Below are 24,687 nucleotides of genomic sequence, written 5' to 3'. Positions count from 1 at the left end.
ACTGAGCATGTGAGGGGCGTCCAAGGGCAGAACGAAGGAGCTCCCGGGATGGAGGCTGCTGGCAGAGCCGGGGGCTCCCCGGCCCCGCACCCGCGGCAGAGTGTGGCCACAGCCCCGTGGCCTCTGGGGCTGACCCCTGCGGAGAGCACCCAGCGACTCCTGGGCCCTCGATGCTTCTGCCCCCTCCTCACCCCCAGTGCCTCCCCACAAGCCAGCACACACCTGGTGGAGGGGAGTCTGACAGCTTTATTCACAGACCCCAGGGGAGGGGGGCCGCGAGGACAGGGACGTGGGGGGTGCTCGGGAGCCAGCCCCCCGCCCCCAGGCCTGGGGGCCAGACGCCACCACGGGGGCTGCCCTGGCGCGTGGTCTCTGCCTCGGGGGGCCTCTCTGGCTGCTCTACTTCCAGCGCCCGCCGACCTTGCCCTTGGCCGTGGCCCCGGCCTTCTTGCTGCTGTAAAGGGGAAGCGAGTTGGCTTGAGCGTCAGGGTGTCCGGGGCCCTGGCCGAACCCCTGCCCCATTGTCCGGCCGGCCCCCGGCCCTCACAGCTCTGCCACCCAGGCTGCTGCCAGGGCGAGGGCCTGGCTCGGCCCGAAGCCCCCAGCACACATTCCTGGCGCCATCCAAGCAGCGACTCACCTGTGCCGGCCGGGCCAGGCCTGGGCGGCCTCGTGCCGAGGCGGTTAGAGTGTTAGGAGAGGGGCTGGCGCAGCACTGGGACCCCCACCCCCAGCTCTCTCTGTGCCCCGGGTCCTGACTTGGGGCCGACCCGGCCCGCCCGCCCGGAGCTCTCTGCAGAGGGTGGCGGGCTCCCCAGCGACTTTGCTCTGGAAAGAACAAGCCGCCTGCTCCTGGCTCCTGGGCAGCTGATGGACAGTCTGGGCTATGGACTCGGGGCCTGGGGGGCCTCTGTCTCGCTTCAGAGTCTCAGTTACTTGGCCTGGAGAGGCCGCGCCCTCATTGCCATGTCCTGCGGGAAGCAGCCTGGGAGCTCCTACATGCATGTCCCCGCATACACACCATGCACATGCACACACACATGTGCCTGCACACACAGACACGCACACCTTGCTGAGTGGCCCGCTCTCGGGGGCCTGCATCAGCCCCTGCCCCACACGACAGAGCTAGGGAGGGAGGCCCATCCCAGGGAGCAGCAAGGGGGCAGAAAACACCCTTAAACTCTCCACCTCCAAGCCGCCTGCACTCCCTGGAGTGTGGCTGCTCAGGATCCAGAGCCCAGAGCCGCGGCCCCCAGGCCCAGGGTGGGCACTGGCTCTCTGGGCTTCCCAGCAGTGTGGCCATGGGTCCCCTGGACCTTGGGGGCCAATCTTACAGACAGAGGCTCACTGTCCTGAGGAACCAGGGTCATAGAGGGCCTGGTGACAAGGCCCAGGCCTCCTCACTCCTGTCCCAGGCCACCTGGACAGGACACACTGCTTGGATGTCCAGGAGCCCAGGCTGCCTTGCCAGGCTCGCCACTGGCCTCCCCCATGGTGTCCTCCTGGGCTGGGGCCGTGTGCACAGGAGGCTGGGGTCCAGGGCGTGGGCCCCACATGCTAGCTCGAGTGGCCAGTTGGTCGTGTCCCTGCTCTGCTGAGGGCCGGCTGCCCCTGGGACTGGCTTGACTCGCCAGGCCCCAGGGGGGGGGGGCAGCCGTGCCCGTGGGTTGTGTGCCCGTGCAGAGCAAGGCGTCGGCAGGCTACTCACTGCTTCTGGGCCTGGTCGATGCGGCTCCTGAGGTTGGTGATCTGTGAACAACACGGACGACTTACCGTGGCGAGTCTGGACGGGGCCACGCGGGCACGGGCCGCACGCCCGCCCGCACCGCAGGCCTCTCCGGCAGCCCCGGCGGCCTCAGTGCCCGCACGGGCCGCGCTCCCTTACTGTGCCTGTGGCTGGAGGACGCCGGCTGTGCCATGGCCCTAGGGCTCTGACTTACTGTCGCTGGCGCACTGAGACCCGGGCCGTGCCACACAGCAGCTCCGGAGCTGGCACTTACCTTCCTGCCTCGGCAGGATGTGGGCCACAGGCATGGCGGGAGGGAGGCTTGCAGACGGAGCCACCGCCTCTGGTGGCCGCCGAGCTCAGAGCCGCCCTCCGCTCCTGACCCAGTGGCTCCCTCCTCCTGACTGCCTGGAGGGGAGGGCAAGGCCCGTCCCCATCTGCCCACAAAGAGGGCAGGTTCGCCCGGGAGCAGGGTGCAGGCAGAGGGAGAGGCCAGGGCAGGAGAGGGGAGGCCTCCGTCACCTCCATGCCCGCTGCTGCCAACATCCTCTCTGACCCAGGTTTTGCCATGCGAGAGGCTCGCCGTGCACCACATACCACGAGCCGGGGCCTGGGCGGCCGGCTACTTACAACTTGGCCAGCATCTCCACTCTGGCCCGGGCAGTCATGATCTGGAAAGACCAAGACGGTTACGGGCTGGGTGGGTGGCTGAGGCCTAGGCCCCGCCATGCCCTGGGCTGGCCCGGGCCAGGACCCCCGTGCCTCTTCCCGCCCCTGGACCCTCCAGGGCCGTGCCCGGCACATCAGAGGGAGGGGCTGGTCTGGCTCTGGGAGCGCGAAGCCCGTTCCTGCAGGCAGCCCGCTGGGGAGCGTGGAGAGAGGGCCGCACTGCCCTGGGCCCGGCCCTGCTGGCCTGCAGGAGTGTGTGCTCAGGGGGTGGGGTGGGGGGGCAGGAAGGGTAGGGTGATCCTTCTGTTGTTGGAGGCAAGGAAACCGGGGCCGAAGGACCAGTGACTTGCCCAGGGCTCAGAGCTCCTGATAAGGAGCCAGGATTTGCCCAGTTGTGGTTCCGGCCCTCCAGCACCCTCCGCCCAGTGGCTGGTGGAGATGGCAGCCTGGACCGGTCTCCCAAGGGGCCCGGGGAGAGCGAGGGGCAGGTGCCAGGCCTGCTGGTGAGGCTGGATGCGGCTGGGTCTGCGAGCGGCAAGTGAGCCAGCGGCACCGGCACCCTTCCCGGGTCCACGCCAACTCGGGCCAGGGCCGGGGTCGGCACAGGGACGGCGAGCCCCTCGCAGGAGACTCAAGGGGCCGCCCTCCAGGGAGCACAGTCCCAGCCCCGGGCCCCAGCTGCAGGGTGGGGTGCAGGCACCCTGCCTGCTCTGGGCGGGGTCCCCAGGGGCTCTGAGGAAGCAGATTTGGGGGTCGGGTGGCTGGGACTCGGGTTGGCAGAGAAGGCCTTGTGTGGAGGACGGACACCCCAGAGCCAGGGGACATCGTGATTCAGAAACTGGCCTGAGGCCTCTGCCTGCTGCCCCCGGGGCGGCCCTCAAGCAGGCGCATGGCTCAGGGTCCGCGCGTGGGGCCTGCCCGTGGGGACGTGGGCGCTCGGCTGGTGGGAGAGCCCCGGAAGGCCCAGGTGCCTGCACTCACGTCGTATTTCTGGCGCTTCAGCTTCTCCGAAAAGTCGTACTTGTCCGTCTCCAGTTGGTACAGGGTGTCCCATAGCTCCTTCGCTTTGTCCCTGGAAGCGGCCAAGTCGGGCAGCTGAGCCCCAGCAGGCAGGGCCCTGGCCACCCTCGGTCCTCCGCCGGCCTCACCGAGAGCCGCCCCAGCGACCCGACGAGACCCCCAGGCGGTGGGTTCAGAGAAGGCCCCCCCCCCCCCCCGCCACCGCCTGGGCGCGGCCCCTCACCTCAGCTTGTCCTCGCTGAGGTGGTCGATGTTGAGCGGCTTGCGTCTCTCGGCCAGCACCTTCTTCTTCATCTCCCGGGCGGTCTGCTTCTTGCCTCGCTTCTGGTCAGCCTGGGGGGACACGCGAGGGGCCAGACTCAGGAGGGGGGGACGCTGCACGGCTCAGTCCCGGGGCCGGAGGCCGGGGATCCGGAGGCCGGGGATCCGGAGGCCGCGGTGCGGCAGCCAGGCCACCCGGCTCCGTGCGCCCACCTTGGCCAGGTAGCTGCTATAGTTGGCACCCATGGAGGACAGGGCCTTCTTCTTCTTCAGGTCATCCTCGGCTCTCCTCTTGGCATCCTCCTCCTCCCTGCGGGCCTTCTCCTCCTGCAGAGACCCCGCCCCACGACTCAGGGCTGGGCCAGGTGCCCTTCCCCACAGGCCCCCGGGCCCCCCAGGCCCGCCCTCTCCAGAAGCTCCCGGTCGTGGGCAGGGCCTGTCCGCTCCCAAGGGTGCTGCAGGTGCTGGTCACTGGCTAAGGCTGGGGCCCCTCAGCAGCAGAAGGAGCAGGGCCCCTGGCGTGCCCGCGGGCCTGGGGCTGGGGGACACGAAGGGCACAGGCCTCACCGCCAGCCTGTTCTGGCGCTCCCTCTCCTTCTCGGCGCGGATCCTCTGCTGCTCGGCCCTCTCCGCACGGCGCTTCTCCTGCGGCCGGAGGAGTGGGTCAGCCCAGCCCGCTGACCCTGGCCCCTCGGACAGTGACCGCCGCCCGCCTCCTCCCGGACCGCCCACGCACGATTCTCTCCTTGAGCGCGATCAGCTCTTCTTCCTCCTTCTTGCGGGCCTCGAAGTGGCTGTCGATGAGGGCCTGCAGCTCCATGAGGTCTTTGTTCTGCCGCTTCTTCTGGATGTCCTGTGGGCGAAGCAGCCGTCAGCCCCACCCTCCTCGCACCTCCGTCCTGCCCGGCCCCCCTGTGCTCCAGCAGAGCAGCCCTGACTCCTCCAGCCACCACGAAAGCTGAATGCAGCAAGGGATCCCCAAGTCACAGGGTAGGAACGGGACCCCCACACACACACCCGTGGATGAGTCCGGGCCCTGCACAGCTGTGAAGTCATCAGGACCCCTGGGATGAACTAGCTCTGACAAGGCCCTGTCCCCATTCTGAGATGCCCAGCATGAGCCAGGTAGAGAGGAAACTGGTGAGCAAGATAATTTGTTGGAGGGACATATGGATGGTGGATGGATGGATGGTAGATGGGAGGATGGATGGATGGATGGATGGGTGGATGGATGGATGGATGGATGGGTTGATGAGTGGTGGATGGGTGGTGGATAGATGGATAGATGATGGATGGTGGATGGGTGGATAGATGGTGGATAGATGGATGAGTGGTGGATGGGTGGTGGATGGATGGGTGCTGGATAGATGGATAGATGATGGATTATGGATGGGTGGATAGATGGTGGATGGATGGATGGATGGATGGGTTGATGAGTGTGGCTGGGTGGTGGATGGATGGATAGATGATGGATGGTGGATGGGTGGATAGATGGTGGATAGATGGATGGATGGTGGATGGGTAGGTGGATAGATGGGTAGGTGAGTACATGGATTGGTGACTAGCTGAGTGGGTGGGTGGTGGGCAGAAGGACAAATGGAGAGCAGGGGAGAGAGATGTCATGAAGGGAGAGGTTCCCTCTGGCCCAGGAATGAATGAAAGGGAGGGCCAGCCTGGGGTCAGGAAGCCCTGGTTGGATAACTGAGAAATGACCTTGTCAGGCCTGTGGCCTGGGGTTGGGGATGGAGACGTGTTGATCCAGGTTCCACAAACTTACATCGAAGTCTACTTTCTCCCCTTCCGGGATCTTAGGAGCCGTGAGTCTGGAAAAGAGAGAGGCTCATGAGAGGGACAAGTGGGGCCCTCCCAGGAGAGCTGGCCTGGCCCCACACTGGCCCTCCCACCCTCTCACCCTGGCACCTGGCTGAGGGCACATTGCATGACCTCTGCCCTTTTTTAAAAAAAAGTTTTTAAAATATGTTTTTATTGATTTTAGAGAGAGAGGAAGGAAGAGGGAGAGAGATAGAAACATGGATGGAGAGAAACATCGATCGGCTGCCTCCTGCACGTCCCCCACTGGGGATCAGGCCTGCAACCCGGGCCTGTGCCCCGACGGGGAATCCAAACAGTGACCTTTTGGTCCAGGAGATGACCCGCAACCAACAGAGCCTCGCCGGCCGGGCCCTGACCTTCGTCCTAACAGATGTATAACCCACTGTCCCCGGGTGGCTCGACCCCCGGAAGAGGTTTCAGCCTCTTAGTGTCCCTCTGGGTGGCCAACTCCTGTCCATCTCAAGGGCTCTGCCACCCCCGTCTGTCCAGGGGAACACCTTTGGTTTCTCCCTCAAACAAATAAACCAATGCCAGGAGGTCAGGCCAGCGGCAGGGTGGTCACCGCAGGCGCCGTGGGGGTCACGAGTCTCCGTGACCTTTGCCTTTCTGTGGCCCCACTTTCATCTTTCTTTCTGGGGACCCGGAGGGGGGGGCTGGGCAGAGAGCAGTTTGAAGAAGAAGCGAGCCCCCCGCCCCCCAATCCGGCGGCCGTAAGCCTCCCCTCCCCCTCCTCCAATGCATTCCAGATGGAGCAAAGAGTTAAAACGACAACAACAATTTTTTAAAACAAGCCGTTGAAGAAAGTGGAACTGAATATCGATCAAACTGCTGGACCGGGAAAGGGTTTTCTGAGCTCAGAAGGTCCCGCTGAGGGAAAGGTGGCCAGATGACTCCACGCAAATGAAAAACTTATGTATGTGCAAAAAGGCAGAAATGGGAGAGGGGGGAAAAGAAAACCCAACCCAGACTAGAAAAATATTTTCAGCAAATACAGAGAAGACTTATATCCTTATGCAAACGGATGATTAAGAAAACAGCTGCCTGCGTTAGATAAATGGGCAGAGGCCGTAAGCCACCGATTCTCCAAAGGAAGAAAGAGGACCAGTTTAACAAACAGAGGGGAGCTTTGCCTGCAGTAATCAAAGGAATGCAGGGAAAGCAGCCCTGAGAGGCCCCTTCTCATCCATCAGCGCTCCCTGGGCGCAGCGGTGTGGGGCGCAGGCCCTGCTCACGTCCACGTCGGAGACCGCGCTGGCAAGCCCCTCGCGGAAAGCCATTTGGCAGGGATGTCAAAAGCCTTAAGAGCGTTCATACTCTTTGACCCATTAATTCCAGTTCTGGGAATGGGGCCTAGGGAAATAACCAGAAAGACAGAAAATGCTTTCCACCCAGCGTTATTTATGATAGTAAAATATTGGGCGCAGCCGGCACGTCCTGCGCTGGAGGAATGGTTAGGAAAATTATGGTTTGTCCGATTGATGGAATATTATGTGGCCATTCAAAATATTTAAGAAGACTATGTAAAAACATGGAAAAATACTTATGAATGGTGCTACATTTTTTAAAAAAGCAGAACTCAAGGTTCTATAGACAGCCCAGGGTTTGAAAAACAGCTCCGGGTTTAAATCTTTTTTTCCGAGCCCAATGCATGGAAAGAGTAGGAAGAAATAAGCCTTTTTATTTCTCTCCCCTTTCCCGCAGTCTGGCTGGCTGGGTGGGAGTTATAGATGGACTTTTTTTTTCTTCTTCTTCTTCAGTGGACTTTTATGTATTTTCCAAATTTTCTTTAATGAGGTGTTTTATTTTCATAATGAAAACACAAACATTTTTTTAAAACTAGAAAATATCTTGTGATCCGGCAGCTTTACTTAAAATTGCTGACAAATAACGTGGCAGGGACGGGGAAGGGCTGGCCCTGGGCGCCGGGCGCCCCCAGCAGAGCCCGCGCGGGTGGGCGGGCGCGGAGGCCCCGCATTCCAGCCCCGCCGAGCACACAGGCGCGGACGTGCAGTCACGTACCCCGGGCTGTGGCTGACGTGCTTATCGCCGGAGAAGTCAGAACACTCGGATTAAAAAAACATCCCTGAAATCTCACAAATGCGATAAAGGCGGGAAGGACCCTCCCTGCCGGGGGCCCTGCTTCCAGCCGGAGGGGCTCACAGGCCCCGGGGCAGCGGGAGGTCACGGAGCCTGGTCTGGGCTCGTCATGGCTCCCAAGTGGGTTTCAGGGGGAGACCCTCCTCCCGGGCACCCCACTTTTGTGCCTCTTTCCTGTCTCAGGCCCTGGGAGACCCCACAACACAGGGGAGATGTGAGGGGGGCCCAGAGAGGGTACGTGGAGGGCCATGACCCCCCCTCTCGATGCTTCTTCTCCCCCAACTCCCGGTCCCCCTTCCTTCCTTGGGCTGCCCCCTCCCCCCCCCCCCGCAGTAAGCCCTCCTGGCCTGCACTGAAAGACCAGGGCTGAGCCCACCCCCCTGGACCTGAGTCCGTCCGCCTGTCCCTGGGGACAAAGCGCCCAGGTAGTCTGGTCCCCGGCTGTGGGGGAGGCACCGACTGCCCAAACCACCCCGTTCTCAGAAAGCCGGCACAGGACAGCTAGAATGTTCCACGGCAGGTCCAGGAGCCACGGAGAGGCCATTTTCCCTCAGGGTTTGGTGCCAGCGCATCCCCCACAGAGCCAAATGCAGCGTCTTCCCTGGGGGCACCCGGGCCCCAGCCCTGGGGGTGGCGGTTTCCTGGGTGACCTGGTCCCCAACCAGCCTGCGCACTCGGCTTCCTCCCACCCTCTCCAGCCTCCCACCCCAGCCCGCGCCCCCCACCCCGGCATCCAGCCTGGCCTGGGCCCCACACTCACTTGGGTCTTGGCTTCTCCTCTGGTCACCACCGCACCAGCCAGCATGGGGAGAGGGGAGAGAGACCACGTGAGACGGGGGTCCCCTCCTGCCTGCAGGCCCTGGGGTCCCCTGGCTCCTGCTCTGCAGCTGAGCCCCGCACCCACTCCACCAACCACCAGAGGAAGAGAGCTTGTCCCCACTCTGGGTCTGAAGAAATCCCTGTGGGTTCTGGGGAGGGGAGTTCGCGGCGGACCAGGACACAAAGAGGGAGAAGGGGTGAAAGGGAGAAGGGGAAGCAGAAGCAAGAAGCACTTGGGGGGAGGGTGGGGGAGGGGTCAGGGAAGACCAGAGGCAGGAGGGGATGGGAGCTGGACGAGGAAGGAGAGGGTCTGATGGAGGGCGACGCGGGGAAGAAGGGAGAGGAGAGAGCACCCCTTGCCCCCGCTCCTGCCTGCTGGCTGGTCCCCACGACCACCTCCCCGCCCCCTGTGCCTGCAGACGCTTCGAGGGGACAGCGCCCGCCGGTGAGGCCCCAGCCCAGCCTGTCCTTGGAGGGAGAGGGATGGAGAGCTGGCGAGACGGAGCGCAGGCGGCCAGCGGGCAAGCGCGTCCTCCCCTCTCCGGGCACCATCGCGGCACCGAGGCCCTTACCTTCCTCGTCCTCCCGCTCCTCCTCCGCGGCGTCTTCTGGGCAAAGCGCACATGCAAGAGAGAAGCCAGCGAGGCTGCGGGGCGAGGACACGGCAGGGACGGGGCGAGGACACGGCAGGGACGGGGAGGCAGGACCCGGGCAGCGCCTGGACCCCATAGTGCCTTCAGCTGGGGCCAGAGGAGGCTGGCTGGGGTGGGAGCGGATGTGGCCATGCTGCGGGCCAGGTGGCCTGGGAGACACCCTCCGCCCTGGGGCCTGAAGTGAGAGGCGACCCTGGGCGGCCATGGGTGCCGGCCGCTGGTTGGGGGGCACCTTGGGAGGCCGAGCACCTCCCCACATGGTACCCTTGGTTCTGCGGGGCGGCTCTGGGGCCCGGCTTCTAGGTTTTGCTGGGTTGAAGCCCAGTGGGTCCAGAGCCATCAGCTGAGTGAAGCCCGCTGGTGCTCGGGCCTGTGCAAGGGCTAAACCCACCAAGCTGGAGCATCCACCACGTGCCCAGGGCCACGGAGCCCAGGCCTGCCCCTCCGGTGGGGGGTGGGGGGTGCTGCCTCGCCAGGGAGCCTGCCCCTGACCTGAGGGGCCTCTCCTTCCTCCTCCCTCTGCCTCCGCTGTGCTGGGGCCTGCAGATGCCCGACAGGGTTGCCCTCGCAAGGGGCTGCTTCCTTTGACCCTCCGCACCCACAGCCTGGGGAGGGCCCGGCAGCCCTGGTGAGAAGCCAGCTCGGACCCCCAGCGCCTTCCTCTGCCCTTGGCTGCAGCCAGCAGGCCCCCTGGAAGTGGGTGGGGGTCTGGTCTGGGGTGCCCTCGGCAGGTTGCCCCTCGCGCGCCCCCAGCCCAGGGGTCGCCATGGTTGCTTAGGAACCAGCAAACAGCCCTTTGCAGGGGCCCAGCGTCCCCCTCACCCAGCGCCTGGGGCCGGTGAACCATGAGCCTGAGCCAGTGCTGGGTGCGCTTTGCGAGCCAGAAGCTGGTGGAGGGGCAGAAGGAGGGCTGCTGAGTGGCTGGGCATCTGTGGGTGCCCGGCTGGGGGAGCGGCTGGCAGGGCCAGAGTCTGCAAGGGCAGGGCCAGGCCAAGAGCTGGGGGGCAGTGGTCATGCTGCCAAGCCCTGGGCAGTGGGCAGCAGGGGCCTGGCGTCCCGTCCCCTGCCTGTCATCTCTGTCTGTCTGCGGCAGGGCTGGCTCTGGGGACCTGCAGCCCCTACAAGCCTGGTCCCTGGCACCTCTGCCTGCTCTCCCACCACGCAGGTCCCTTTGTCTCACGGGGGCCTCTCTGAGTCCAGGGAAGGGAAGACCGTTTGGGGGTCATGCTTGGGGTTCATCGAGGCGTCATGTAGCGAGGGAGCTGAGGAGAAGGCCACCTGGGCCCCTGGCTGGAACCCTCACCCCAGGGGGCTCCTCACACCCGGGCACATCAGGCTCTGACACCGGCAACGGGTGGGTCCCTGGGAACTCACGCTTGCCTATTTGCATGCAAAGGCCCGGCTGCTCTGGTGCTGCTGTGCTCACTCGGGCTGCAGCCCCACGTGAGGCTTCACTCACTCGCCCACCCCCCGCACCGCCTCACATCCCCTCTTCGGTTTGCTGTCTGGGGCAGGGTGTAGGCCGCCCTGCTCTTCTCCACCCCACCCTGGAGGATCCAGAGGGTCTAAGTGGACCCCAGCACCATCCTCCAAAGACCGTACCCTAGGCTTGGCCTCCAGAAGGGCCACCCCCAACTTCCTGCTGGCGGCCTGGGAAGGGCCTCACCACACCCCTGTACGCTTCCGGCTGGGATGGGGGGCAAGAAGAAGCCTGTACCCCACCATGAGCCCCACCTGAGCCAGCACTGCAGGCCTAACCTGTCCCCACTGGGTCCCAGCCCAGAGGAATGGGGTGAGAGTCACACAGGCAGGCAATGAGGGAGGGAGGGAGGGAAGGAGGGAGGGAGGAGGGAGGGAGCAGGGAGCAGGGAGCAGGGAGCGGCTCAGCCTGGGACGGGGACAGCATACCTTCCTGGACCTCCTCTGTGGATGGACAGACGGACGCAGCGCATGTGGGGAGAGAGGGGAGAGAACGGCTGTGACCGGGGGCAGAGGCGGGCGGGGGCAGGGACAGGCAGGGGCAGGGGTCAGAACACGCTGTGAGTAGGTTACACGGCCTCTTGTTCCTTCGGAGCCAGGCTCCTGTTCCACTCACACATGGCCACGTGTGCACACGCACCCACACGGGACTGAAGTCACGGCACATACCTGGTTCATGAGCTTCAGGGGCTAAGGAGGGCGCGGAACAAGAGGCAAGACCACGGGTCAGAGGTCAAAGGAGGAAGGATCCGAGGTTAATGGACACAGCCCGTCACCACACGAGCGGGTCAGTGGCCGCGGCCGAGGGGTGGCGTGCAGGAGGCGAGCAGGACACGGTCAGTGCTGGCCCCGGCGCGGGCACCCAGTCCCACCCTTGCCTCGCACACGGGGAGACCCAGACTCAAGGGGAAGCGTCGGCCCCCGGCTCTCGCTTTTGTCCTGACTCCAATGCTCTGGCCATGGGGACGGGCACTGAGGCTCCAGCCAGTGCTCAAGCCCCTGGGAGGACGTCCATGCGGGGCCCAGAGGCCACCTCGGGGCTGCACTGCGGTGGCACCAGGAGCCGGGACGGACAGGGCCTCCTGGGCAGGGTGCAGGGGCGGCCAGGGGCCGACGCATGGGCGGGAGCTCAGCCCTCACTCCGAGGCGCGGCCGGCTGCAGGGGCGGTGCCTCCATGGCCCTCTGCTCACCCAGATCTGGCCGGGGGCCCTGACCCAGACGAGGGGTCAGAGGTCGCGTGGCCTCACTGTCACCCACCTCAGGCTCTTTTCAGGGATGAAGAGGCCAGGCCTCGTCTCACATCTGGTCCAGCAGCCCCCTCGCCCAGTAACCCTCCCAGGGGAGTGCCCAGTCCTCAGGGTCCCCCCAATCTGGTCCAGCGTGGGGAGTGGTTAGTGTGTTATGTGGGGGCCACATGTGGGGCCCCTTGGCCGGCTGGTGCCTCGCTGTGTCTGGGCCCTGGCCCCCCACCCTCACGTGGGCTCCAGCCAGGCCAGGGCCCCCCATGGGGACCAGAAGTCCTGTGCGCTCATACCTTCCTCCTGGACTTCTGCGGCTGAGGGCGGGCGGGCGGAGGAGAGAGGAGAGCGTTAGGCCAGGGGCACACGGCAGCTTCCGGGGGGGGTCACTGTGGACCGGGCCCGGGGCAGGTGGGCTGCGGGGAGGGTGTGAACCAGGCCCTGGACCCGCGGACTCACCTTCCTCCTGGGCCTCCTCTGAGCCGGGCAGCGGGGGCAGCGGGAGAGAGGGAGAGAGGGGCAAGGACAGTCATTAGCGGCGAACGGGGCTGGCGGGGAAAGGAGGCGGCACGGACAGGGGCTCAGAGACCTGGCCTCAGCCTGCTCTGCAGGGCCACCTCCTCTCGGCTCTGGGGGACCCCGAGTCCCTCTGCCCTCCCAGGGCCTGCCGCCCACCCCGGCCCTGAGGCATCTGCGCACCGAGGGTCTGGCTACGTCTTGCTCTGTGGGTCCCAGAGGTGAGGACAGGGGACAAGACCCGCGTGTTACGAGAGAACGCCGACCCAGGAGGAGGCCGCATGGCGGGCGGCCTCTGGGTGTGCCCGAAGGGGACCCTGTTAAGGATCGGCTCCCCGGGCCCACGTTTCCCGCTCCGAAAGTCTCTACTTTCAGCAGAAAGAGAACTGTTTCCCTCGCGTTGTTAGGGGAGCCAAGTGTTTTCAAAATATTTTCAAAACAGAGCATGCGAAGGCCTCCCGGGAGAGCCCCGCTGGTGAGGGTGCGCGAAGGCGAGCGTTCCCAGGGCCCTGCGGGTGCCAGGCTTCCGCGGCCTCCCCTCCGAGCCTGAGAACCGCCTCCCCGCACGGTTCCCAGGTGCGCGCCCAGGCAGGGCCTGGAGGTTCCCACGGAGGCAGAGGCCGGGCGGGCGAGGGAGGGGGCTCCAGAGGATGCCCCGAAGGTTACCCACGGCATGGGGTGGGGGAAGGGGGCGCTGAGCCAGAGCGAGCTGGAGACGGAGGCACAGAGGGCCGGGCCTGCGATGCAGACCCTGAATATTAACGAAGGTGAGGGTGTTAATGGCCGAGTCCCAGCTAACTGCACACAGCCAGGCGCGATGAGGGTGAAGGATTAATGAATGATTAATGCGTGTGCGTCTATTAATCAGTTAAAGAGATGGGAAGTCAGCTGTGACCGCAAATGGGAATTAATGGTGAGGAAGGAGGATGGCTAATTGTTGGGCTCCAAGGGGCCCGAGGGTCCTCAGGCCGAGCGGATGGAGCAGACGAGAGGTCGCGTTCAGGGGGAGGCTACGCACTCACCTTCCTCCTCGTACTGCTCTGCAATGGGGAGAAGAAAGGACAGGAGCCTGTTAGCGGGGCGACCCCGGGGCTGGCCGGGCCCCAGAGGAGGAGGCGGCTCTGGGGGTGACAGTGGCTTTCGGGGGGGCCCGGGAGCCTGGGCGTCTCTGTCCCACTGGGGGGCATGGCGGAGAGTGGTGGGACCTGCAGAGCTCCCTGGGGCCGGGCTGCCCGACTGCCTTGGGGTGCAGGCTGGGTGGGGTGCAGGCTGGGTTCGGAAGGGCCCACATCTCGAGGACGTCACCGTTCAGAAGGAGGCGTCCTCGGTGCAGGCAGGGGGGTGATCTAGGGCCCACGGAACGAGGCCACTCTGGGGCTTGCAGGCAGGGGTCCCCAGGGGAGCCCCGCCTCGAGACACGCATGTCCCCAGGGGCCACGCAGGGAGGAAGCAGCAGGACACTTACCCTCCACCTGTTCACTGTGGGAGAGAGAGGGGCAGAGCGTGAGGGCTTTCGCTCAGCTCAGGGGGGGTCTCACCAACATAGTCAGGACCTGGGGGTCCCCAGGCAGGCCGGGGGGGGGGCTCTCTGACCACTACTCACACTTCCTCGTCCGACATGGTGGCGGGCTGTTTCTGCGGGGAGACCAAGGCCAGAGTTAGGACTGCCTCGGTCCAGAGGGGTTCAAGTAGGGAGGGGCTGGGGGTGTGTGGGGCATCTGCGGGCAGGGTCAAGGGCCGCAGCTCTGGCCTCGGGCAGGCCCACTCCCACCCTGGGGGCCGCCTCCTGAGGCCTCTTGCTTCCTCCAAGGCCCCAGGCTGAGACCTACCACCCCGTCTTCCTACCCTGGCTCCAGCCTGGAGCTGGGACTCCCAGGGTTGCTGGGATGTTGGGAGGTTGTGCGGTCCACCCCGCCCAAGCGGGTCTTGCCCGTCCAGGCTGCTCTGGGTGGTCTTGCCTTTGGGGCGAGGTGGGGGCTCCTTGGCCCTCCCACCCACCGTCCCCACTGAGCCCCTGTTCCTGGCGTGAGCCCCCAGCTCCCTTCTCTGACCCATGGGTTCCTGCAAGGACCCATGTTATCCCACGCGCGCCCTGAGGTCCCCCGTGTGCCCACAGCCCCCTGCGGGTCCCTCTTCCCGAATCACAAGGTGCCCAATCTGTCCTTTGTCTCTCCCTCATCCCACCAGGCAGCCGCCCGCGCCCTGAGCTCAGGGGAACAGATGGGGGCCATTTCCCTATGTGTCCCCACATACACACACACACACATGCTGCTGGACTGAGTGGTCGGCCCCATCCCACCAGCTCCCCCTGCCCCCGGCTCGCCCCCGGCTCTCCCGCCCGCGTTCCCAGGCCCTGTGCAGGCTCTTGAGTTTGTCAATGTCTGCGGGGACGCTCTGCGTCCGGGCTGCACGTGTCCAGGTGCGGCCGGCGCCGGGCCAGCGTGCTCGAGGACCGTTTTCCGGTGAGCTGGCCACCGCTCACGCCCGGGGCGGCCAGGGCCTGGGAACGCTGGAGCAGCTGCAGGAGATTGCCGGCCTGGGGTTTGAGACAGCCCAGCGCCTGACAGCCCATTACAGCTCACTTGAAGACAATAGTTATGGCCCCCCCGGGGGAGCTTTGTATAAGAAAAACACGCGTTCATCATCGAAAAATGCATGCACGTCGCATTGCTAAGGTGGGAGCAGCTCTGCAAAGCTGGGTCAAGAATGTTGCTTTTCCCAGAGCAATTTCAGCGCCATGCATCATTAAGCAGCCGCTCCGAGAGCCTCCAGGCAGCGGAGGCCCTTCCCATCCCCAACTCTCTTCCTGGAATCCGCTGCTCCCCCAGTTCCAGCCTCCGGCCACGTCCTCGGTGGGAGGGGGGGTCTCACGGCTCCTGAGCCCCCCCGCCCCCCGCACCAGCCTGGACCCTGGGGCCACCTCAGGAGGGTCAGGAGGAGCCGGGGCCTGGCCCTGCCGTGCCCACCTCTCGCCCTGGCAGCACCTAACACCTGTCAGCCTCCTTCAGAAGGGGGGGGCACAGCCCCAGCCCAGACGCGGGTTATTTTTAAGGAGCCGGTGGCAGCTGAGGTGTCTAGAAATAGGCACCGGGGTCAGCCAAGACGCCTCTGCCCAGAAACACAAGATGGTGGGAGGGGAGCTTGCGGGGCAGCTGCCCGCTCGGGTCTTGGCCAGGCCGGCCCTGCTCCGTGCCGCCTGAGTTCCTCTGTCCTTCTGGGGGGAGCCCCAGGGGCACCGGGGAGGGCTCCAGAGCTCCTGGGGGTTCCGGGGTGTCGGAGGCAGCAAGGCCCACTCTCCACGTGGGGAAACTGAGTCTCTAGGGCTCCTGCTCCTCCACCTCGTGAAGTGGCAAGGGCACCCCGCCGACGGCCCCGTGCCGCTCAGCGCCCTGTCCATCGAGGAGGGGCCGAGGAGGGTGCTGGGGCAGGGGATGGCACGTCCACAGCCGAGGAGGAGGCCAGCTGGCCCTGCGGTCCTGCCCTCGAGGGTGAGGGTAGAAACAGCCTCTGAGGTCAGCATTCCTTGGGAGACACACACCCTCCTTCCCGGGTGACAAGACGTAGCTGGGGGGGCCGGGGAGGGGGGACACAGGAGGCCCTGCCACTCACTGCCATGGGCCCTGACCACGTCCCCCAGCACCCCCCCCCCCGGCCCTGTCCGCTCCCGTCCTTGGCTGCCTGGGTCCCAGCCACCCTGCCCGGCGGCCACTCCTGGTGGCCTGGACACCCTGCCTGGGTGTCGTCTGTACAAATGGCGGCATTAGAGCCACGGCCACTGGGAGCCCAGAGCCCCAGGAGGCACCCTTCTTGGCCACTTTGTCTCCGATCCCTCAGCTCTCTCCAGCTCCAGCCTGAGGACCCTCCTCTCACCCAGGACCTTCCAGAAGGTTCCCTTCCTCCTCGGGCCTCCACTGCCTGGTGGCATCCCAGTGTGCCCCTGTGGTTCTCCCGGCCGCTACACTTAGAATTGAGACTCCTGGGCCGTACCCACCTGGCTGAGTCTGGAGAAAGGGCTGCAGCTCCCTGTGGACAGGACCGGTTCGGGCGCTGCCCTCTCGGCCCCACACCCTTATGTTATAGTGACATTTGATCTTTCCCAGCAGCCCATTGGCCAAGGCTGGGTGGCCGGGGCCGTGCCCATGCGGGTCCCTTACCAAGTATAGGAATAGCCCAGGAGGAGGCCCAAGGAGGTGAGGACGGGGCGAGTCTGCTGAGGAGAAGGGCCCTCCGCCCCCAGGAGGTGTCAGCTTCTATTTTTATGCCCCGACAGCAGGCACATTCTTAGCGGTTGAGGAGGATGAAGGAAGGGATTGGGTGGCCACAGGGACACACAAGCGTTCTCCTTGGACCAGCCAGGTGAGGGGTCCCCAGGCCAGGTGCCCCTCTGTTCCCGGTGACAGTGGGGTGCACATGACACAGTGCCCCAGCCCACCTACCAGCCCCTCAGAGGAAGTGGCCAGGGCTTGGAGACCCCCGTGGAGTGGAGGACCCCGAATCCTCAACGAGGCCCCCCTAGCAGGCAGGCCACAGCCAGGCCTGACCTGGTCCTCTGGGCACAGGCCACTGAGGTGTGAGGAGTACCCAGGTGAGAGGGACAAGCGACTGCTGGGCCTGGCACCCCCCCGTCCCCAGGCCAGGGGCCACCCCTCTGCCGTCAGCCCAGAGCTCCCGGCCCGGCTCGGTGTGCCCCTCACAGTGGGCTTGGCCTCGTGCCCGTGGGTCCCCCCTTTCTTTTCAGGACTCCAGGTGGCACCGTCCAGCCAGCACACATCTCACTCCGACAGCGGGCACATTCTTAGGGCACAGTGAGGCCACAGGTCCCCATGGCCCTGCCCCTCAAATTAAGGAGACCAAGGCATGGAGTGGGTGAGAGCAGCCTGGCACCTCCTTCCAGACCCCGGCTCAGGGAGACAGATGAGGTGGCTGCACTCTAGACCTTGGCGGCAGGGGTGGCAGGGGGGCCTGCCTGGGAGCTGGCATGCCCGGCCCTGCCCCACTCTGTGCCCACCCCAGGCCTCAGAGGCCCTCAGAAGGCTTTTGCTGCACCCACCCGACCCCTGAAAGTTGGAGATAAGGCCAGGGACCCTAGGGAGGCAGGGATGTACTCGTGGTCCCTAGCCAGAGGAGGCAGGTGGAGGGCCGGCAGTGGGGAGCCCCAGAAGCCGGAGCTGGGGGGGACGTCCCTACCCTCCTGGGTGGAACTTGGGCCCCTCTGGCCCGACGTTCTCCCCTGCACCGGTCCAGGTTCTTGGTGGGCAAGGGTTTGTTGGGCCCCATGCAGCCCTGACCCTCGGCCACTTTGCACCCACTCTCTGCCCAGTGGGCTCTGTAAGCCTTGAGCCGCCCCCTGCTGTCGCCCCTGAGGTGGGGGGTGCTTCCCTCCTCAGATGGGCTCCTCTCACTCTGCCAACAGCCCTAGGACCTCCCCAAGCACCGAGGCAGGGACACGCACAGGATAGCGTCTGGGGCAGCTGGCTGTCTGTAGGCCCTGCTGGAGCATGGCCTGGGAAGCCCCGTGCACCCAGGGAGCTGCCCGCTGCCCCTGCCCCATGCTGGGCCCAGGGGGCTCCCAAGGGCTGCAACTGCAGTGGCCCCACTCGGCCAGCAGAGGAGGGTGGCTGCCCACGCAGCAGCGTGGCCCCTGGCAGGTGCTCTCCGTGAGTGGGCCGAGCCAGAGCGCGGGCGCTGAGGTCAGAGGGACGGGGCAGGTTTTATTTTGGGCATCAGTGACCTCCCCTCAGGCGCCAGGCCCATGGTACGGCCGGACACACCAGCAGGCACTGCTGGCCAGGCGGCGGGACTCAGAGGGCCTCCAACAGGTAATCCACACTCGTCCCCGGGCCTGGCTGGGCTGGGGTGGGCGAAGAGGGGGCAAGGCAGGGCAGGGCCGAGGCGAGGGAAGGGGTGGCCCGGCCCGGGTTGTGGTGGCGACTGGTCTTCACTCCAGGAAGAGTGTGAGGGCTGACTGCAGGGCCTCCTCCCGGGGATGGTGTGGGGGTGCTGAGCAGAGCCGGGGAGGGGCGGCTCCCAAGTGTCTTGGTGCCCGCTGTCCTTGGAGTGACCTTGGGGAGGGCAGGGGTCCCTAGATCTTGGCCTGGCCCTCAGTGTGCGTGGTTGGGGGTACTGTGGCCCGAGAGCCCTGAACTGACCTGGGTGCCAGCTGGGCTGCATCTGCCAGGCCTTGGGCTCCGGCTCTACCAGGCCCAGGTGCAAGCTGCTGACATGGCACTTCCCCATCCCCATGCAGCTGCTGCCCCACATGCCCGGTTGCCTGGGCAATCTACAGATCAGGCTCTTCTTCCTCCCACGCGTGGGCCCTGGTGCCCGGAGCAGGGGGGTGGGATGAGGCCTCTCAGGTAAGAGAACGGATGGTGGGGCCTCACTCTGGATGGATGATGGATGGATGCACACATAGGTGGATGGATGGATGATGGATGGATGGATGGATGGATGGATAGATGAGGGGGTGGATGGATGAGTGGGTGGATGGATGGGTGGATGGATAGATGAGGGGGTGGATGGATGAGTGGGTGGATGGATGGTTGGATGGATAGATGAGGGGGTGGATGGATGGGTGGATGGATAGATGAGGGGGTGGATGGATGAGTGGGTGGATGGATGGGTGGATGAGTGGGTGGGTGGACGGGTGGATGGATAGATGAATAGATGGATGGATGAGTGGGTGGGTGGATGGGTGGATGGATGGATGGACAGCCAGCTACCCCTTGGGCAGTGATCCCTCTGAACCTCTTGGCCTCAGTGGTGGACAGGTTCTGACCCCCTGGTCCTGAGACACTCCAGCAGTGGGCATCAGCAATACTCAGCCTGGGCCAGGTGTGGACAACCCCGATGGGCTGAGAGGGTCAGGGCGGTGTGGCTGGTTGCCTCCCTGGCACTGTCCACCCCACCTGCCTCTCTGCCCTTAGGTGGTCCACCTGGTCCCGGCACACTACCCAGGTGTAGACCTGTGCTGCCCGCCCGCTATCCTCAGCTCAGGCCCCATCCAGCTGCGGGAAGGGAGAGAACACCGTGTCCCCAGACACGGCCTCAGAGGTGGGCCAGAGCGCGAAAAGGTGCCAGGACTTTTTTGAGTGTAACACTTCTGCGCCGACATGTTTACTCTGTCTTGGGAGGCTGGCAGATTTTGACCATGAAGACTTCAGCAACGGAGGCTCTGAGCAGAGCCAACCCAGACACCCAGGGTCCAGGCCAAGGTCCTGCCAGCTCAGCAGGGGGCTCCCCGGACACGGAGGGCGCAGGGCCCAAAGTCAGGCCAAGTGCAGGCCCAGTGAGAGGAGGGGGAGCAGAGCGGACCCCACCCTGCCTCCCACTTCACACATGTCCACTCACCCACCCACCCACCCACTTATTTTTATACATCCATTCTCATGACCACTGTCTATCTCCCTCCCTTCTTCTTTTTCATCATCCATCCATCTATATCCATCTTTCCACCCATGTATCTACCACCCACCCAGCCATCCATCCAGTCTGGGCAGCATGGGTTTATCTGACCAATTCTTCTCCCATTTACTTTTCACACAGCCATTTCCTGCCCATCTACCTCCCATTCCTCTACAGGCCCATCCATTCATCCATCCATTCATCCACCCATCATCTGCCCACCCATTCATCCATCTCTTCATACACGTATCCATCCATCTGTCTGTGCATCCATCCATCATCCATCTGTCCATCCATATATCCATCCATCCATCTATTCATCCACCCATCATCCACCCATCCATCCACCCATCATCCATCCCTTCACCCACCTGTCATCCGCCCACCCATTCACCCATCTCCTCATGCATGTATCCATCCCACCCTCTGTGCATCCATCCATCAATCCATCTGTCCACCCATCCATTCACCCATTCATCCACCCATCCATCCATCCACCCACCCACCCACAGGTCTGTCTGTCCATCCATCCATCATCCCTCATTCAGACATCTGTCCATCCATCAAACCTTCACTGAGCAACTCCTGGGTACTACGATGGGGCATGACCCCAAGGCAGGTCTTGTCCTCAGGGGGTACACAGACCGGAGGGGCACACTGTTTTGGGTGCTATGAAGTTTCTCTCAGGCCAGTCAAGGGGGAGACATCACAGACACTCTGGAAGAGGGGGGCTGTCCCCCACCCATCATGTGTGCTGGGATTTAGGCCACCACACACCTCAGATCCAAGGGTCTAATCCCAGAAGCCACGGGACAGGACCGGGTGTCTGAATCCAGAGGCTAGAGGCCTGCGTCCCACCACCATGTCGGGGGGTGGCCCTTGCCCCCGGCCAGCCCTGCTCCCGTGTCCCTCCCCCCAGTTAGTGAGCAGCGAAGGGCCAGCGTGTGGGGACAGAAAGAGCTTTATTGCACAAATGAGGGGGCTGCAAGCAGGAGGCAGGGAGGGACGCAGGGCCGGAGTGTCCTGCACAGGCATCGGTGGCTCCTGACGGGGATGTCCCCTGGCTGGTGTGCTCTCTGCACAGGGTGTGTGGGTGTGTGGCCTCTGGGGATGGTCCCCTTAGCCAAGCACCAGTGAGAATCCCATTCCTCCCGGGCTGTGAGAGGCAGAGCCGGTGGGTCAGGGAGCGGAGGGGGGAGAGGCCGGAGGTCCAGGGACAGAGGTGGTGGCAGTGGCAGGTGTTGGAGGGGTGTGGGCAGCCAGGCAGGCAATGGGAAGCGGCTTCTTCGGCAGGGCTGGGTGGGCATCTGGCTGGACTCCCCGGGAGCATGGGTGGGGAGTGTGGAGGGAGCCCCCAGCCTGCACCCGGCTCAGGACAGCTGAAACACAGGCGAGGGGGTGTTAGGCTGCAGTCCCAAGGGGCACCCTGCCCCACCCAGCCTCCAGCCCCGCTCTGGTGGCCACCCTGGCCTATCCACAACCCCTCCCACCAAGGGCAGCCCCTGCTCCAGTCTCTGCCTCCCCTTGGAGGTCTGCTACCCGGAGGCTGAGCGCTTGAGCCCTGGGCCTTGCTGGGGACTCAAGGCCCAGAGTATGTTGCCCATCACTGCTGGCCTGGCAGCCCCCCAGACATAGATCTGGGGTTCCTGTGGTTGCTGGGGTCCCAGCCTCTCAGAGGCAGACAGCAGCCCAGATTGAGCCCCCGGCAGACCCCTCCCCGGGCCCATCCCTTCCTGCCTGGCAGAGCCAGCGGCCCCCAGGCCTCCCTCCTCCCCCACACCAGCGGCCTCTGGCTCGGCCCAGACACCATTTGTCAACGTCCTTGCTAGCACATGGCGCCCAGAAACCAGGGCGGGCGGCTTGGCCGGGACCACCCCAGCCAGGAGGTCTGCGGGAAGGTCCGTTTAGCATAGCTCAGCGAAAATTGCTCCCACCTCTAGGCCCCTCGACCTCTGATGATGCAGCCCCTCACTCAGAGCCCCTGGCCGCCACCCTCACCGCTGGCTCGCAGCGGACGCGCCTGTGGTCGGGCCGGCGACGGCAGGGCGCCCCTCACGCGTTTGCGGGCGGGTGTCTTCCTGCCCTCACGGGCGCCCGGCCCAGCACGTGCCCCCCACTTGGCGCTGGCCGGTGGGTCTCCCGGCCCCAGCTGTGCTCCAGCCCTCGTTCATCACCCACCGGCGACGGGGCCCCTGTGGGCTCGTTCCTAAGCCGAGTGACAGCACAGCCGCCCACAGAGTTGCTGATGCAGACAGACGTGCTAGAGCGCACCTGGCGGGGGCCCAGGGCTAGGAAGCGGGGCCCGGTGGTCCTTCCGGACACGGGGGAGGGGGGGCCCGGGGGTGAGGAGGGCTGGCTGACGGCTGTCCCTCCCCACCCAGAGTGCCACAATGCTCATCTCTGCTGCCTCGGCGCCCCCTGAAGCCGTGGGCCTGTGCCTCCAGGGGCCCCCTGCGCCCCCACCGCCCCTGCTACCGAAGCCCGGCAAGGACAACCTGGTTCTGCAGAAGCTTCTGAGAAAGGCGGCACGGAAAAAGGGGGCCGGGGGAGGGCCCTCGGCCCCCACAGGGGCGTTCCGCACCTCCCTGTCCCCCGTGAGCGAGGCCAGCCACGACCAAGAGCCCACAGCCCCACACCCCGCCCAGGCCCCAAGCACGGCGACCACCCTGCCCCGCCCCCCCCACGCCCCCGTCACCCACCGTGTGCCCTCACCCCTGCAGAAGTCCACGCTCGCCCTCAGCTTCCCCCTGCACAGGAGCCGAACCTCTCCCTTCACGGCCCCGGGGCCCCTGCTCACAACCCCGGCCCCGGCCCGGGGACCCAGCGGCTTTGCCCGTGTCTCAGCACCTGCGGTGGGGGACACCCACATCAGCCGGGTGCACATCCAGCTGGTGCCATCCCCGGGGGCCGGGGCCCCTGAGCCTCCCCCGATGGCACCTGATGGGGGGTCTGGTGGCCAGGACCGAGACACAGCCCCTTGCCCTCCTGGAGCCCAGCCCCGGGTCCCGGTCGCCCACATCCGCCCTCTTCCTACTGGGGCCCAGGCGGCCAAGCCTTGGCCGGAGGCGGCCCCTGTGCTCAGGCCACCCCCTGGCTTCCCTGCTGCGGGGCCCAGACAGGCCAGCACCCGGGTCGTGGTGCCCATAGCGCCTACCTATCGCTCGCCGGGGCCCTTGCCTGCCAGGCCGGCCCCTGTGGCCCCTGAGGCTGAGCACCTGGAGGAGCCCCCCACTGCTGGCCCCGCCGCGGAGCCCCAGCAGGTATCCAGCCCTCAAGGGGCCTGGTTGCCCGCCTCAACCTCAGGCCCCCACGCCTGCCCTGTCCCCAAAGTTGCGCCCAAGCCCCGGCTCAGTGGGTGGATGCGCCTCAAGAAGCAGCTGATGGAGGAGGTGGAGGAGGCCCCGTTCCTGAGGCTGGAGCGGAGCCCCGAGCAGATGGAGCAGGAGAAGACGGCCCCCGCCGACCCAGCCCCCCAGTCCCTCGCCGACCCAGCCCCCCGGCCTCCCACTGACCCGGCCCTCCCACCTCCCGTGGACTTGGCCCCTCGGTCGTCTGTGGACCCGGCGCCCCGGCCCCCCGCCTCCCGGGCCTCCAAGCTGTGGGATGCGGTTCTGTACCGCGTGTCAGTGGCCGAGGCCCACAACAGCCAGGCGGGGCCTGGGGATGGGCTGTGCGCCCCGCCCAGCCTGGGCCGCCTGCCCTTTCTGTGCCGACCGCGCTTCAACGCCCGGAAGCTGCAGGAGGTGGCCGCCCGGCCCCCTCCCACCATCCACTCTGTCCTGGAGCTGAGCCCCCCGCCCAAGAACTTCAACCGCACGGCGGCCGGCTGGAGGCTCCGGTGAACGGCCGGCTGGGGCGGCCCCAGGCCTAGGACCATGCTGGACAGGAGGGGCCACAGCCAGTGAAGAGGCTGCATGGACCTGGGAAGGGCCCGGGGGCGGCGGGGCTGTCAGGAGGGACAGGGGCATGAGGATGGGGAAGTGACGAGGCTGGGAGCAGGGGGCAGGGAGGAGGTGGTTTCCATGTGTGGAGGGGCAGGGGGCTTAGGTCGGAAGGAAAGGGCCCAAGTCCACATGAGGCAGGAGTTGGGCAGGCTGACCTCACACCTAGTGCCTGCCTGGTCTCCTGGGAGGCAGGGAGGGAGGGAGGAGGGCCACAGGTTGGGCGACCCACTGAGGTGGATGGGAGAGGGACACAGAGGGACTTGGGAGGCCTCTAGCCACGCCCCCGGGGAGGACTCAGGAGGGGAGTGCGTGGGGGAGGAGGCCCCACTCACCCCAGGACATCATGGGTGCTGTACGTGGGTGGACCCTGGGACCCAGGCCACCAATAAAAGTGTGTCCCTCCATGGCAGCGGGCCACCTGTCTGACTGCGCCGCTGGTGGGAAGGGCAGTGGACACCCGGGAGGTCGTGGCTGGGCCCCGCCTCATCATCCCATCAGTTTCCGCAATACCAGCCTCGCAGTGGCCAGGCCACCTCACCTGCCCAGGGAGCCTCGCTGGGATCTTATGGCCTCTTCCCAAGAGGGAGTGTGAAGCCCCCCGTCGGAGAATGGCCGAGCAGGCCCGAGGCCACCGGGTCTGATGTAAGACGGGGTGGGGTGGACGACCCAGAGGCGTCTGGGTTCTGGCCAGTTCTGAGGCTGGGCATTTGGCCCTCACAGGCACCTTTGCTACCTGTGACATGGACCAGGAGGCCCTGTCTATGCCACCATGTTCCCAGAACAGCCCACTTCACACATGACTCAGCCGCTAAGGCCGCTGCCCTGGACTCACCGAGAGGGAAGGCTTAGGGCGCCGAGCCCTCGTCCATCAGCACCTTCTCGTACTTCCCATGTCCCGTGGCCACAAACTTGTATCTCTTCCCAGATGGGGTGCTCTGTCGGGGAAGGAGCCCGAGAGCAAATGGTGAGCATGGCAGAAGGGAGATGCTGCTGCCTCCGGGAAGCCCTCCTAGATGCACTAAGAATG

At 65.4% G+C, this 24,687-nt stretch overlaps 3 protein-coding genes across 31 annotated transcripts in view; 1 reads left to right on the top strand and 2 right to left on the bottom strand.

Annotated features, from left to right (window-relative positions):
* Positions 1 to 222: 222 nt before the first annotated feature.
* On the bottom strand, positions 223 to 24,565 carry TNNT3 (troponin T3, fast skeletal type). 19 transcript variants are annotated; one of them, XM_081099393.1, is made up of 17 exons: positions 16,304 to 16,369; positions 13,909 to 13,947; positions 13,335 to 13,352; positions 12,256 to 12,273; positions 12,093 to 12,113; positions 11,227 to 11,247; positions 10,987 to 11,001; positions 8,998 to 9,033; positions 8,367 to 8,385; positions 5,454 to 5,499; positions 4,413 to 4,529; positions 4,244 to 4,321; positions 3,890 to 4,003; positions 3,639 to 3,748; positions 3,377 to 3,467; positions 1,709 to 1,749; positions 223 to 454 (listed from the first exon to the last, which is right to left on the bottom strand). In XM_081099393.1, the coding sequence occupies exons 11-17, from the start codon at positions 4,494 to 4,496 to the stop codon at positions 400 to 402; spliced, it is 573 nt and encodes a 190-aa protein (XP_080955519.1). In that variant the 5' UTR covers positions 4,497 to 4,529; positions 5,454 to 5,499; positions 8,367 to 8,385; positions 8,998 to 9,033; positions 10,987 to 11,001; positions 11,227 to 11,247; positions 12,093 to 12,113; positions 12,256 to 12,273; positions 13,335 to 13,352; positions 13,909 to 13,947; positions 16,304 to 16,369; the 3' UTR covers positions 223 to 399. The 19 variants fall into 19 exon arrangements, 17 of the variants coding, with proteins under 17 accessions (XP_080955519.1, XP_080955514.1, XP_080955512.1 ...); XM_081099390.1 differs by lacking the exon at positions 1,709 to 1,749 and adding an exon at positions 2,357 to 2,397 and having other exon boundaries at positions 228 to 454; positions 10,987 to 11,247; positions 16,304 to 16,377; XM_081099395.1 differs by lacking the exons at positions 1,709 to 1,749; positions 10,987 to 11,001 and adding an exon at positions 2,357 to 2,397 and having other exon boundaries at positions 228 to 454; positions 11,218 to 11,247; positions 16,304 to 16,352.
* The window catches only part of LSP1 (lymphocyte specific protein 1), a 39,231-nt gene continuing 28,459 nt past the window's right edge, over positions 13,916 to 24,687 (bottom strand). For 5 of the 11 annotated variants that reach the window (XM_081099377.1, XM_081099382.1, XM_081099374.1 and 2 more), the window contains 2 exons: positions 24,493 to 24,595; positions 20,661 to 21,095 (listed from right to left, as the gene is read on the bottom strand). In XM_081099377.1, coding sequence (XP_080955503.1) covers positions 24,506 to 24,595 — 90 coding nt within the window. In that variant the 3' untranslated portion in view covers positions 20,661 to 21,095; positions 24,493 to 24,505. Of the gene's footprint in view, positions 13,948 to 20,654; positions 21,096 to 22,428; positions 22,564 to 24,492; positions 24,596 to 24,687 lie in introns of those variants that run through there. The other 6 variants (XM_081099372.1, XM_081099378.1, XM_081099380.1 and 3 more) reach the window with 3 other exon arrangements.
* On the top strand, positions 22,107 to 23,558 carry PRR33 (proline rich 33; the record flags this gene model as incomplete). The annotated part of the gene is made up of 1 exon (XM_081099268.1): positions 22,107 to 23,558. One exon carries the CDS (start codon positions 22,107 to 22,109, stop codon positions 23,556 to 23,558), a length of 1,452 nt encoding a protein of 483 aa, XP_080955394.1.

The sequence above is a fragment of the Myotis nattereri genome (genome assembly GCF_964212035.1).
Source record: "Myotis nattereri genome assembly, chromosome: 9".
Taxonomy (NCBI): domain Eukaryota; kingdom Metazoa; phylum Chordata; class Mammalia; order Chiroptera; family Vespertilionidae; genus Myotis; species Myotis nattereri.
This window is presented reverse-complemented; position numbering and strand designations above follow the sequence as displayed.

What these genes read in the sequence shown, in the direction of transcription:
- TNNT3 (XM_081099390.1), bottom strand. Translation starts at nt 11,224, where the DNA reads ATGTGCCGTGACTTCAGTCCCGTGTGGGTGCGTGTGCACACGTGGCCA. An exon ending in GGGAGAAAGTAGACTTCGAT is followed by an intron (nt 4,530 to 5,453) that starts GTAAGTTTGTGG and finishes CTTCGCCCACAG; the next exon opens with GACATCCAGAAGAAGCGGCA. An exon ending in TCGCGCTCAAGGAGAGAATC is followed by an intron (nt 4,322 to 4,412) that starts GTGCGTGGGCGG and finishes CTCCGGCCGCAG; the next exon opens with GAGAAGCGCCGTGCGGAGAG.